Raw genomic sequence first — 10,799 nt, forward strand, 5'->3', positions numbered from 1 at the left:
ATGGATGGAATTTCTTTAACTTGTTGGCCTGAATTACCAACCAGCTGATTTTATTTTAGTTTTCTTTTTTCCCCTTTCTGGGCCTAACCCTCTTGCATGAGTGCAATTATATGTTTTCAAACCACCTAAAATGATTAAAGACCTTTTGAACTCTCCAATTTTATTCAATATATCATACAATTCATTAAATGGTACGTTGGTGTGCCATTTGATTATTGAAATCTTATATAAGCAATTTGTGACATAGGAGGGTAATGTTGTGTTTTCAGACTATAAATTTAAACCATACATTCAATTAATAATTCAGATTTATAGTCTACTATTATGTTACTAGCCTGAAAAGAGTATATTTTCAGACATGAAAGTGTGCAGGTTCATTGTACGTTAGAAAGCTTTTTTCTTTAGCAAACTGGAACAAGTAACAATAATTAACATATTACGTACTTACTCTTACAGTATTGATAATATTTGCAGAAAAGCTTTTCCAAATCTATAGGCGAATCTACTTTTCTTAAAACATTACAAAATTGAAGGCTAGGCTTGAAACATATAATGATCAAATATGGGAATTTGACCTGATTAATTTAAGTTAATGGTAGTAGGTTTTGTCTGCCATATCACCAACTAATTAATTTCTAGTATTTCAGAAAATACAAACATAAGGTTATGCTTGCTTTATGTGTACATATATTGGAATGAGCTAGTGTCATCTACAATGAGACAATGCTTTAATAGTTATGTGCTAATTAACAAGTTAGGAAAAGAATTTGATATAAAATTCCAAGGTTCTGCCTAGTTTTATTTCCTGCAGGTTAAGAATTTCACAATTTTTATTGTCAATTTTAAGAAAAATTATTGCGACAGAAAGAATCACTTCCCTAACATGTTTCATATGTTTCTTACCTCATGTTCTTTCAAGTACTCCAAGAGTTAAAGCTTAAAGCATGATATGCAAGTTTTAGGACTTTCAACTGTAAGAATTACAATACTCTTTGCACAATTCACCCAAACTTAGATATCACAGTTTGTGAATCCAAATTAAAGGGATATGAAAAAACAAGGAATTGGCAGTCATACTTGACTATCCTTTTGCAATTAAGCTACAAAGCATGCAATAAGTTTCTAGGTCATATCAGTAACTTGACTTCTATAAATTTAGTCTTCATAAACATTAAACTAAAGCTTCATAAAGCCAGTCATAGCTAGTGTGTAAGACACCAAAAAATATCCACTGCGGCTCTGGTCGGCTGCCTTTGTAGATATTTTTCTTTTAACAGTCCTCCTGTAATCTTGCTAGATGGCACTGCCCAATATAAAAGAAAAAGAAAAAGAAGGCCACGTACTCCTAACAACAAAGTGGCTTCTTTCTTTTTGTAGCATCAAAACTTAGGCAAATTCAATTCTAGGATATTGGCTCCAACAAACTAGTGCCAAGCTCAGAAGGTTATTATTATAAACAATTGTTTGTTTGGGCTAACATCTTTCGGCTCCTAGCTAGATTGCAAAATATTATTTCAACTTAATTATCTAAAAACTTTAACAGGTGTGAAGTTTTATCACAAAAATCTCAATGAGATTCAAAAATATTATCTCACTTAATTTATTTTTCAATATGAATCATAATGATCAATATATATATATATATGTAATTATTTTTGTTATTCATAAATGATAACTGACATCTTTGAGATTTAAACTCTAAACCTTCTTCCGACAAAAAGAAAAAGGCTATGTACGTAGCACCACTGAATGAAATGGAACGTAGGGCATACATCAATATATTTGATCAACAGTCCTCTAGCTTCTTGTTTGCGTCCCAATTTTGCCAGAATTCACATGGCCCTATCATTTACAATTTGGACTAGAAGAGGTTCACGGGCCCAATTAATTCAGAGTGGAGCACTATTTCCATGTGAGTGATAAATATTCGGTTCAGTGTGCAATTTAGATTTTTGTTGATGATAGAGAATTGGAGTTTATGAAACAAACAAAACAGCAAAGGTATCTGATTCATACAAATGATCGAGATTTAAGATCCCAATTAAAAGTCAGAACAAGATTAACAGCCCACGTTGCAATGTAATTGTGCACCCAACTGAATTTAATAACATTATATATATGCTATTCGGTTATCACTTGTGAGATGTGCATGCATTGCATGGGAATATATATATATATATATCTATATATCATATATATCACAAGTGGCAACAAGCCAATTCAACATCATTAATTAAAAAAAAAAATGGTCGGGTCTGATTAGCCGAACAAAATAAGGACAATAATAAAAACGAAAATCATCAGTAATGTTGAGCAATTTGTACCTCTTACTAACTTAATTATTGGCCTCCCATATTATGATTTGCTTTTAGATTCCTCGACAAAAACTTCATGTAATTAAGTAAAATATTGAGAATTGGGTAGTTAAGTCTTCGGAGTTGAGTAAAAAAAAAAAGTCTTTAGAGTTAGATCAAGTGAATAATATTGAGATTATATATGTCGAGTTTGAATATATAGAAATAATTATGCTTTTAGAGATAGCCTAAGAGTGATCGAGGATGTGAAATTAATAATGGGTTAAAATTATAATAGATTTGAAGTTTGATTTTCTCTTATGTAACCAAAAAAAAAATTGCTAAATAGCATTTGTTTTGCTAGAATATAACTTGAATGGAAGGATTTTTTACTTCAAGTTGGGTTTGTTGTAAAAATCTTTGGCCAATATTTTGCTCAATGACTTGGTTAAAATTAACACTTAGGAACTTTCTCTTCGAGCTTTAGTTCCAGATCACTTAATGAATTGGTTCCTAAGTGTTGGTGCGTAATCAAGTCGTATTATGTCATTTGTGATTTGTGTCGGCATTAGAACTTGATCTATTTAATTATTGTGCCAAAAGACTTGAAACTAAACCGATCTATTTGTTAATTTTGTCGGTTCGGGTTAACATACATATCTCATAACTTTTTTACGTGCATTATAAACTTAAAACTAAGAATCCTTTTATTTATAAACTACACTTAATTATCACTTATGCACTAATAAAAAAAATCATTCAATTCAAATGCTAGCACAAGTTGAACACAATACCCAAGTTATTCTAATTTCTATCACATTAAGCACTGCCACATCATAGGAACATCCCCACACATATTTTTCTTATATTAAGCACGGCCACATTAGTTAAATAGCTAGGTTTTTCGCGTTAAAATAGTGTTTAGCCAGGAAACACAACTTTTTTATTGTTGGTGCTAACAAATGTGTCATATTTCAGTTTGAACCTAGATTGTCTGTTTTTGTTTCTCTATTTATTTTTATTTTAATTTTAATTATTTATTTATTATCTAAGTATATAGAAAATATTAAAAAGGATTATCTAGTAATTATTACATTTTGTAATCCTAGAATTTATATTAGACAATTAAGATTAAAACATATAAAAAAAAAAAACGCAGGAGAGAATCTAAATCTTGTTAGGGGTGTGCAAAACTGCCCGGACCCAACCGCTAAAAACCAATTTGGTTTGGTTTGGTCAATGAAAAGTCAACAAGTTAAACTAAACTGAATCAAACCGTTCTTACTTACCGGTTCAGTTATAGTTTGAAATTTCTACAAATCGGCAAAACCAAATCAAACCATTCATTACATTTAAAAAAAAAAAAAAAAATTTATGTGACATATTGTAATTAGACTTTGATAGTTGTTTGTTTGCTTGATACATATTCTTATATTGATATTATTGCATGTTTTATTATGGTTTTAGTATAAATTGTGCATTTGAATATTTTAATGAAATTATTTTAAATTTAATAATTAATTATTTGATTAGTGCTAGTTGAATTCAAAGTTTTTTTTTTTTTTTTACACACAAACCACTTAACCAAGCAGGTTATAAGTGGTTTTGATTTGATTTGATTTACAAACTATTTTGATTTGATTTGATTTACAAACTATTTTGTATCAAATCGGATTGACTGAAACCGTTGAAGTTTATTGAGTTGGTTTTGATGTTCAAACTCGACCGCGCCCACTCCTAAATCTTGTTGGTTTTTAGTTTCCTGTCAAGAAACGCCACCGTTTATCCCGTGTTCTAGTCTAGTCCAACTGTTTCTTGTAGAGTTGGTATTTTCTCTGCTGCCTCTGCAAATAAACTCGCTTCTGTAAATGTGAGGTTTAGGCTACAACAACTCCGACTATGTTCGATGATACATCGTTGTTTACTTCACTTTCGGTCTCTCTGCTCTCTCTCTCTACCAACTTCACTAACCCATCTCATCCAATGCAACAAAGAAATCCACAAGCTCTCCCAACTCGGCCGAGTAACCGAGGCACGTCACTTGTTCGACACAATGACTCAGTGAGACTCCGGCTCTTGGAACTCTATGATTTCTGGGTACACCCAAAACGGGCTTTTGAACAGAGCCCAAGAGCTCTTTGATTCATTCCAAGGCAAAAATGTGAGAACTTGGACCATTTTGCTATCTGGGTACGCGAAACATGGGCTTGTGAATGAAGCTAGAGCGGTGTTTGAGTCAATGCCTGAGCGTAATGTGGTTTCTTGGAACGCTATGATCACTGCCTATGTGCAATGGTTTGATAAATAGTGCTAGGGATGTATTTGATCAAATGCCTGACAGAAATGTGGTGTCTCGGAATTCGATGATTACCGGGTACTGTCATTGTGGTAAGATGAGTGAAGCTCGTGAGCTTTTTGATCAAATGGAAGAGAGGAATATTGCCTCTTGGATGGTTATGGTTTCTGGGTATGTTGAGATAGGTGAGTTTCGTGAGGCGTGGCTTGTCTTTTTGATGATGTTGAGGAGCAGCGTGAGGCCAGACCAGGCCATATTAGTTGCTGCATTTTCAGCGGCGATGAGGTCCAATCAATTGGAGTTGATTGAAAGTTTGAGGGTAGTGGCTTTGAAGACAGGGTATGAGAGTGATGTGGTTGTGGGCACAGCGATTTTGAATGCTTATACAACAAATGGGAGTTTGGAATATGGGATAAATTTTTTTGAGAGAATGCTGGAAAGGAATGAATACACCTGGACGACCATGATTTCTGCATTTTCGCAATGTGGTAGATTGGATGATGCCATTTCACTGTATGAAAGAGATAATGAAAAGGGTGTTGGTACACACACGGCAATGGTAACTGCTTATGCTCAGAATGGGATGATTCATGAAGCAAGACATATATTTGATAAGATTGCTAACCCTACTGTGGTTACATGGAATGCTATGGTTTCTGGGTATGCCCAGAATGGAATGCTTGAAGAAGCAAAAGATATTTTTTTGAAAATCCCTGTACCGAATGCTGCTTCATGGGCAGCCATTATTTCTGGGTTTGTCCAGAATGGACAAAGCAGAGAAGCTCAGGAGCTGTTTGCTGAGCTTCATAGGTCAGGAACTGTTCCAAGCCATTCAAATTTCACCAGTGCTCTCTTTGCATGTGCAAACATTGAAGATGTTGGGATGGGTAGATAGATACACTCGCTCACTATTAAAAGAAGGTTCCAATTCAATTCATTCGTGGGAAATGGGTTGATATCCATGTATGCAAAGTGTAAAAACGCAGATGTATCACAAGCTTGTAGGATAAAGAAAGTGAGAGACACCGTATCTTGGCTTTCAGAGAGTCACATGTTGGAAGATGCTTAAAAAGCTTTTGAACAAATGCCAAAGAGGGATGTGGTGTCTTGGTCAGCTATTATATCAGTTTATGAGTAAGCTGGGCAAGCAGATGTTGCCTTCAAATGGTTCGTTGAAATGTTATCCCGGGGATTGAAACCAAACCAATCAACAATGACCAGCCTACTCAGTTCTTGTGGGTACCTTGGCGTAACCAAGCTTGGGGAACAGATTCATGCCTTGATACACAAACTTGGACTGGATTCATGTTTGTTTGTGTGCAATGCTTTGGTAACAATGTACTACAAGTGTGGAAGTCTAGATGGCCTTTGTATCTTTCGAGAGATGCCTGACCGAGACATTGTCACCTGGAATGCTGTTTTGACCGGCTGTGCTCAAAACGGGTTAGGTAAAGAGGCTGTTGAAGTTTTCAAACAAATGGAAACCGCTGGGATTTCCCCCAATGAAATTAGTTTTCTGGCACTCTTATGTGCTTGTAGCCATGCTGGGTTAGTAGACGAAGGATGGGCCTATTTCAATTCCATGAGGCAAGATTATGGGATTACCCCCTTGGTTTTTCACTATACCTGTATGGTTGATCTCCTTGGGAGGGCTGGAAGGCTTTCTGAAGCTGAAGCTCTCATTCAAAGCATGGCGGTAGAACCAGATTCTGTGGTTTGGGAAGCACTTCTTGGTGCCTGTAGGATCCATCGTAACACTGTACTTGGCCAGAGAGTGGCTGAAAGGCTTTTCCAAATGGGAACACAGAGATCTGGAACTTGTGTCTTATTATCAAATATGTATGCATCTAAAGGTATGTGGGAGAAAGTACGAGAAGTAAGGCAAATGATGAAAGATAGGGGAGTGACCAAAGAACCTGGAATCAGCTGGATTCGGATAAAAATAAGGTTCACTATTTTCTAATGGGGGATAAGGCGCATGATGAGATTAAAGAGATTAACTTGGCAGTAAATGAGTTATACAGACGCTTCAGAGCAAAAGGTTATGTGCCAGATACTAATTTAGTAATTTTGTTCTTCATGATGTGGCAGAGGAGCAAAAAGAGGATGAGCTTCTCTACCACAGTGACAAACTTGCTGTTGCCTATGGAATTTTGCACACACCAAATGGGGCTCTGATTCGGATTTTCAAGAACCTCCGAATATGTGGTGACTGCCACTCGTTCATGAAATTTGTCTCCAATGTTGCCCAGCGCAAAATTATTCTTCGAGATGGAAATAGGTTCCACCATTTTCAAAATGGTTTGTGTTCTTGTGGTGATTATTGGTGACCTTGGTGGATGAGCAGAAACCTTGATTTCTAACTTATTGGATAAGCAATCGCAATGTACCATATTATAGGGCATAATTAGCTCTTCACGTCCAAATTCCAATAAGTGCCTCCTTTTTTTTCAAGGGCCTAAAAGGATGAGATGAGTCACAGATATGGTACCAAATATATATTCAGGAAAGACTGTTGTCACTGCAACACCGGATGGTTCTGCTAAATGTAAAAAATTCAAATTTATAGATACTGATAGAGATTTATTCAGATTTTTCTTTCATCATACTGAAGGACGATTAGGGAGTAGGGGCCAAGGATGTTGCAGTTCTTGCTTATATATTAGTACCTTGCTCTTTAAAACTAACTGTCTAAGTGGCCAAAAAAAAAAACCTGTCTAGAGTTGGTTATTTTATGGTTCTTTTTCTGCCTGTTGCATCTTTTAACATTGCTTTTTTCACATATTCAAATCTTATGAACAGAGGCATTATTTGAATATCAAAGTCTATCTGCAATCTGATTATGTTGAGAAATGACATATTGTCCTAACAATTTACAGCCCCAGGGACAATAGCCACAGTAAGAGATTATTGAGAATTTCATTAAAAGCAGGATGCTTAAAATAGTATCATCCAAAAAACAAAAAATCATAATTGCTGGCTAGTAAGAACAAAGTATCACTTACAATTTACAAAGCAGCATGTCTGTGATCATACAGTTGCAACAACGTCAAATGTGAGGAAAAAGGAAAGGAACAAATGGGAAGCTCTTCGGACCAAGGAAACAATTGTGTGAATACTTTTGAATTAATTTTAATAACCTTCAAGTGGTAGCAATGACTATATAAGTATATTCCTCTCAACATTCCTTGAATATGCTGAAGCAACCTATCTGAATTCCTCCGAAGTAAAAAAGAGTATTATGGCCGGGACAAGAGCACACCCCTCCAACCTTTCTAAACTCATCTTCCACCTTCTAACTTCCTAATCAAGGGTCTACTCTTACCAATTTTCATTTGACTGTTCGAATCACATAGGCAGCAAAGGGACATAAATAAGAGTAGTCTTCCCTGTGACAATTTGTATAAAACCACCATATTTTGTATAGGCAGAAGCAACCCTCAAATATCTACAAGGATCATTCAGATTTGCTTTGGAGGCTAAAAGCATTGCCAATTACTCCAACAATGCTGACTGCTATTGCCATTATTAACATAAACCATGACAAGGTCTTCTCTACAGGGCTCAAACCCTCCCCTTTCCTACTTAACTTTAATGCAACAAGAGAAGGGAATATAAACCCCAATGAAACAGCTGTTGTTGCCCCTGTAAATTTAAAAGCAGTCCAAATGTTGGGAATCACTGTAGATCCTAAATAAATAAGTGCCAACAGAACCAGTGTCAATGCCAAACATCTCTTCCTACTCTCTGCGAGTGGGGCTGATCCTTTAAACACCAAGGCATCCACGGTCTGCCTCAAGGAGAAATGGACAACAGGGAAGACAAGAAGCAAATGAAGAATGTACCCAACTCTGACAATGTAGTTCAGTGCTGAGCTGAAACGGATTCCAAGGTCCTTATCAAAGTTGGTCAGCACATCAGACTCTGTATCCTTCCCAAAGAGTAGATAGCCTGATATGGCGGTCAAAGAATAAACCACAACGCAAAGAACAGTTGTGATCCTTCCAACCCGGTTCATCTTCTGAGGAGACCTTCCTTCAAGCTCATTATATATAGGTTGAACATTAAAATGGCAAACATAAGCATTGGTCATTATAGGAATCACCACAAGCAAATCCAAGATTGCCTTCTTCGACCCAAAGTCAGGTGACATCCTTGGAGATTCAGTTCGCCCTTCAACAAGCTTGATAAAAGCAATAGCACAAGCAACCACAACAAACACAACTGCAAGAGCTACAGAAGCAGCTGAAGTCAAGCTCAAGGAATCAATCTTCTCCAAGGCACAAAGGGGTGCTAAAAAAACCACCACCATAACAAAAGTTAGAAGCATTCTATGATCCCAAACCCCATGCCCCAACCATTGATCAAAAACCCCAATATGATGAAGCGAACCCGACATAACATCACCCATAATTATCAAATACACCACCAACACGCCTCCATTGTTGATAATTATGCAAATCTCGGACACAATCCTCGCGGGTCTTCCCAACGCGCATTGAACAACATCCCCATATGACGAGGCCTTACACAAAACCGAAAACCTCACCAACAATTCAACACTAATTTCCGACAAAATACCCATCAGGATTATCAAAATAAACCCCCAAACCACTCCCAAAACCTTCATTGTAGCAGGTAAAGCCATAATCCCAGCCCCAATAATCGTTGTGGTGAGGTTAAACACGGCCCCGGAGATTCCAGACCCATTTTTAGACTCATCAACAATAAGGGGATAATTCCCAAGATCAAAATCAAGATTATCATCAAAATCATCACCATCCCCACTTACATTCTTCGATTCTAGAAAACCTTCCTCATCTAAAGTGCCCAATTTGACATGAGATTTGGGAGGATAAGGGTTTTCAGAATCATATTGTGATTGCAATTCTAAATAAGAGTTTTTGGGAATAGCTGAATAGGTACTCTCCATCATTATAATATGAACGAAGAAAGACACAGATATTGAAGCAATTTAGATCTGAGAAAAGAAATAGCAAGATGCATCAAAAGACTTACAAACACAAATGGGTATTTGGAATTCTGATTGGAAACCAAGAAAAGGTTTGAGCTTTCCTGATGATTGAATGAGAGATCCTCTGGATCTCAAGGTCAACAACTTCTCTGCCTTGGGTGACCAATGGAAGAGAGAAGGTGAGGGAGTAAATAAGGTTTTGCTATTGGTTGATTTTTCAAACGTGGACTTCCGCGCCGTGGATTTAGGATTGGATTTTTATTGATGAGTAGAGATTAAGATTTTTCTCACACTTTAACACGTGAAAGCGTCGATTACACAAAACCTGGAAAACCACCGTCACACCGTGTGTGATTTGAAGGCAGATATAGTAGAAACTAGAAACTAGAAACTAGAAAGTGAAAAAATAGTATGTGTTAAAAGAAAAAAAAAAAAAAAAAAAAAAAGGGGTACGTTCTTTTTCCTAGTAGGAAAAAAAAATTTGATATATTAGAGTATTGTGTAATTACTATAATACCCTTGATTTTTAACCAATCATTATGTAATAACGATGCCCTCCCATTCAACAATTCACAAATACTCTTTTCTTAATAACCGGCTCTCATGCAATGCGTGCTTAAGAGAAAGAGTAAACATTGGTTCAACTTGGAGAAGTTATGTGTGAGGAAAAATAAATGTGTTTTCTTATAGTTTCTTCTCTATAATTAGAGATAAAAGCTAAATTTTCGAGTGGAATAGGATGACTCTATGAGTCTATGAGTTATGAGACTTAGGGTCAGTTTGGTATTACTTTGAGAAAAAACAGTTGTAAAATGAAGTCAGCTGTAAAGTAAAGCAGTTGAGTGTTTGGTAAACTATGTTTTCAAAAGTGATTTAAGTGCAAAAAATAGTATCAAAATGTTTGGTAAATGTAAATGTAAAAGTTTTGTGGCTGTGTATAATTACTAAAAATTGTTACTGTGATTCACTGCAATTTTCAAAAACATGTAGAAACCTGCTTTATGTTTTTGTTGTGGAAAGTTGAGAATTGTGGAGAAAAATAGTTTTTAATTTTTTTACCAAATACCAAAATTGATGTAAGTGATTGAGAATTGTCATTCACGGCAGCTTTTGGGTCTTCCACCGTAATCTCAAACGAAGCCAAACTATTGTTTTTTTTTATTTTGGGGTAGAGGAATTCGAACTTAGGACTTCTCTAACATGGCAAAGAAAAATACTACTAAACTAATTGTTA

At 35.9% G+C, this 10,799-nt stretch overlaps 1 protein-coding gene and 1 pseudogene across 1 annotated transcript; one reads left to right on the forward strand and one right to left on the reverse strand.

Annotated features, from left to right (window-relative positions):
* Positions 1–4,164: 4,164 nt before the first annotated feature.
* LOC147286979 (pentatricopeptide repeat-containing protein At2g03880, mitochondrial pseudogene) lies at positions 4,165–7,318 on the forward strand (annotated as a pseudogene).
* Positions 7,319–7,505: 187 nt separating this feature from the next.
* Positions 7,506–9,711, reverse strand: LOC147286980 (Transmembrane amino acid transporter family protein). The gene has a single exon (XM_086241369.1). It carries the CDS (start codon positions 9,524–9,526, stop codon positions 8,048–8,050), a length of 1,479 nt encoding a protein of 492 aa, XP_086097495.1. The 5' UTR covers positions 9,527–9,711; the 3' UTR covers positions 7,506–8,047.
* Positions 9,712–10,799: the final 1,088 nt, after the last annotated feature.

Source organism: Dryas octopetala, chromosome 4 (assembly GCF_963921425.1).
Source record: "Dryas octopetala chromosome 4, drDryOcto1.1, whole genome shotgun sequence".
Taxonomy (NCBI): Eukaryota; Viridiplantae; Streptophyta; class Magnoliopsida; order Rosales; family Rosaceae; genus Dryas; species Dryas octopetala.

Excerpts from the sequence above, each read along its gene's own strand:
- LOC147286980 (XM_086241369.1), bottom strand. The coding sequence starts at position 9,526 with ATGATGGAGAGTACCTATTCAGCTATTCCCAAAAACTCTTATTTAGAA.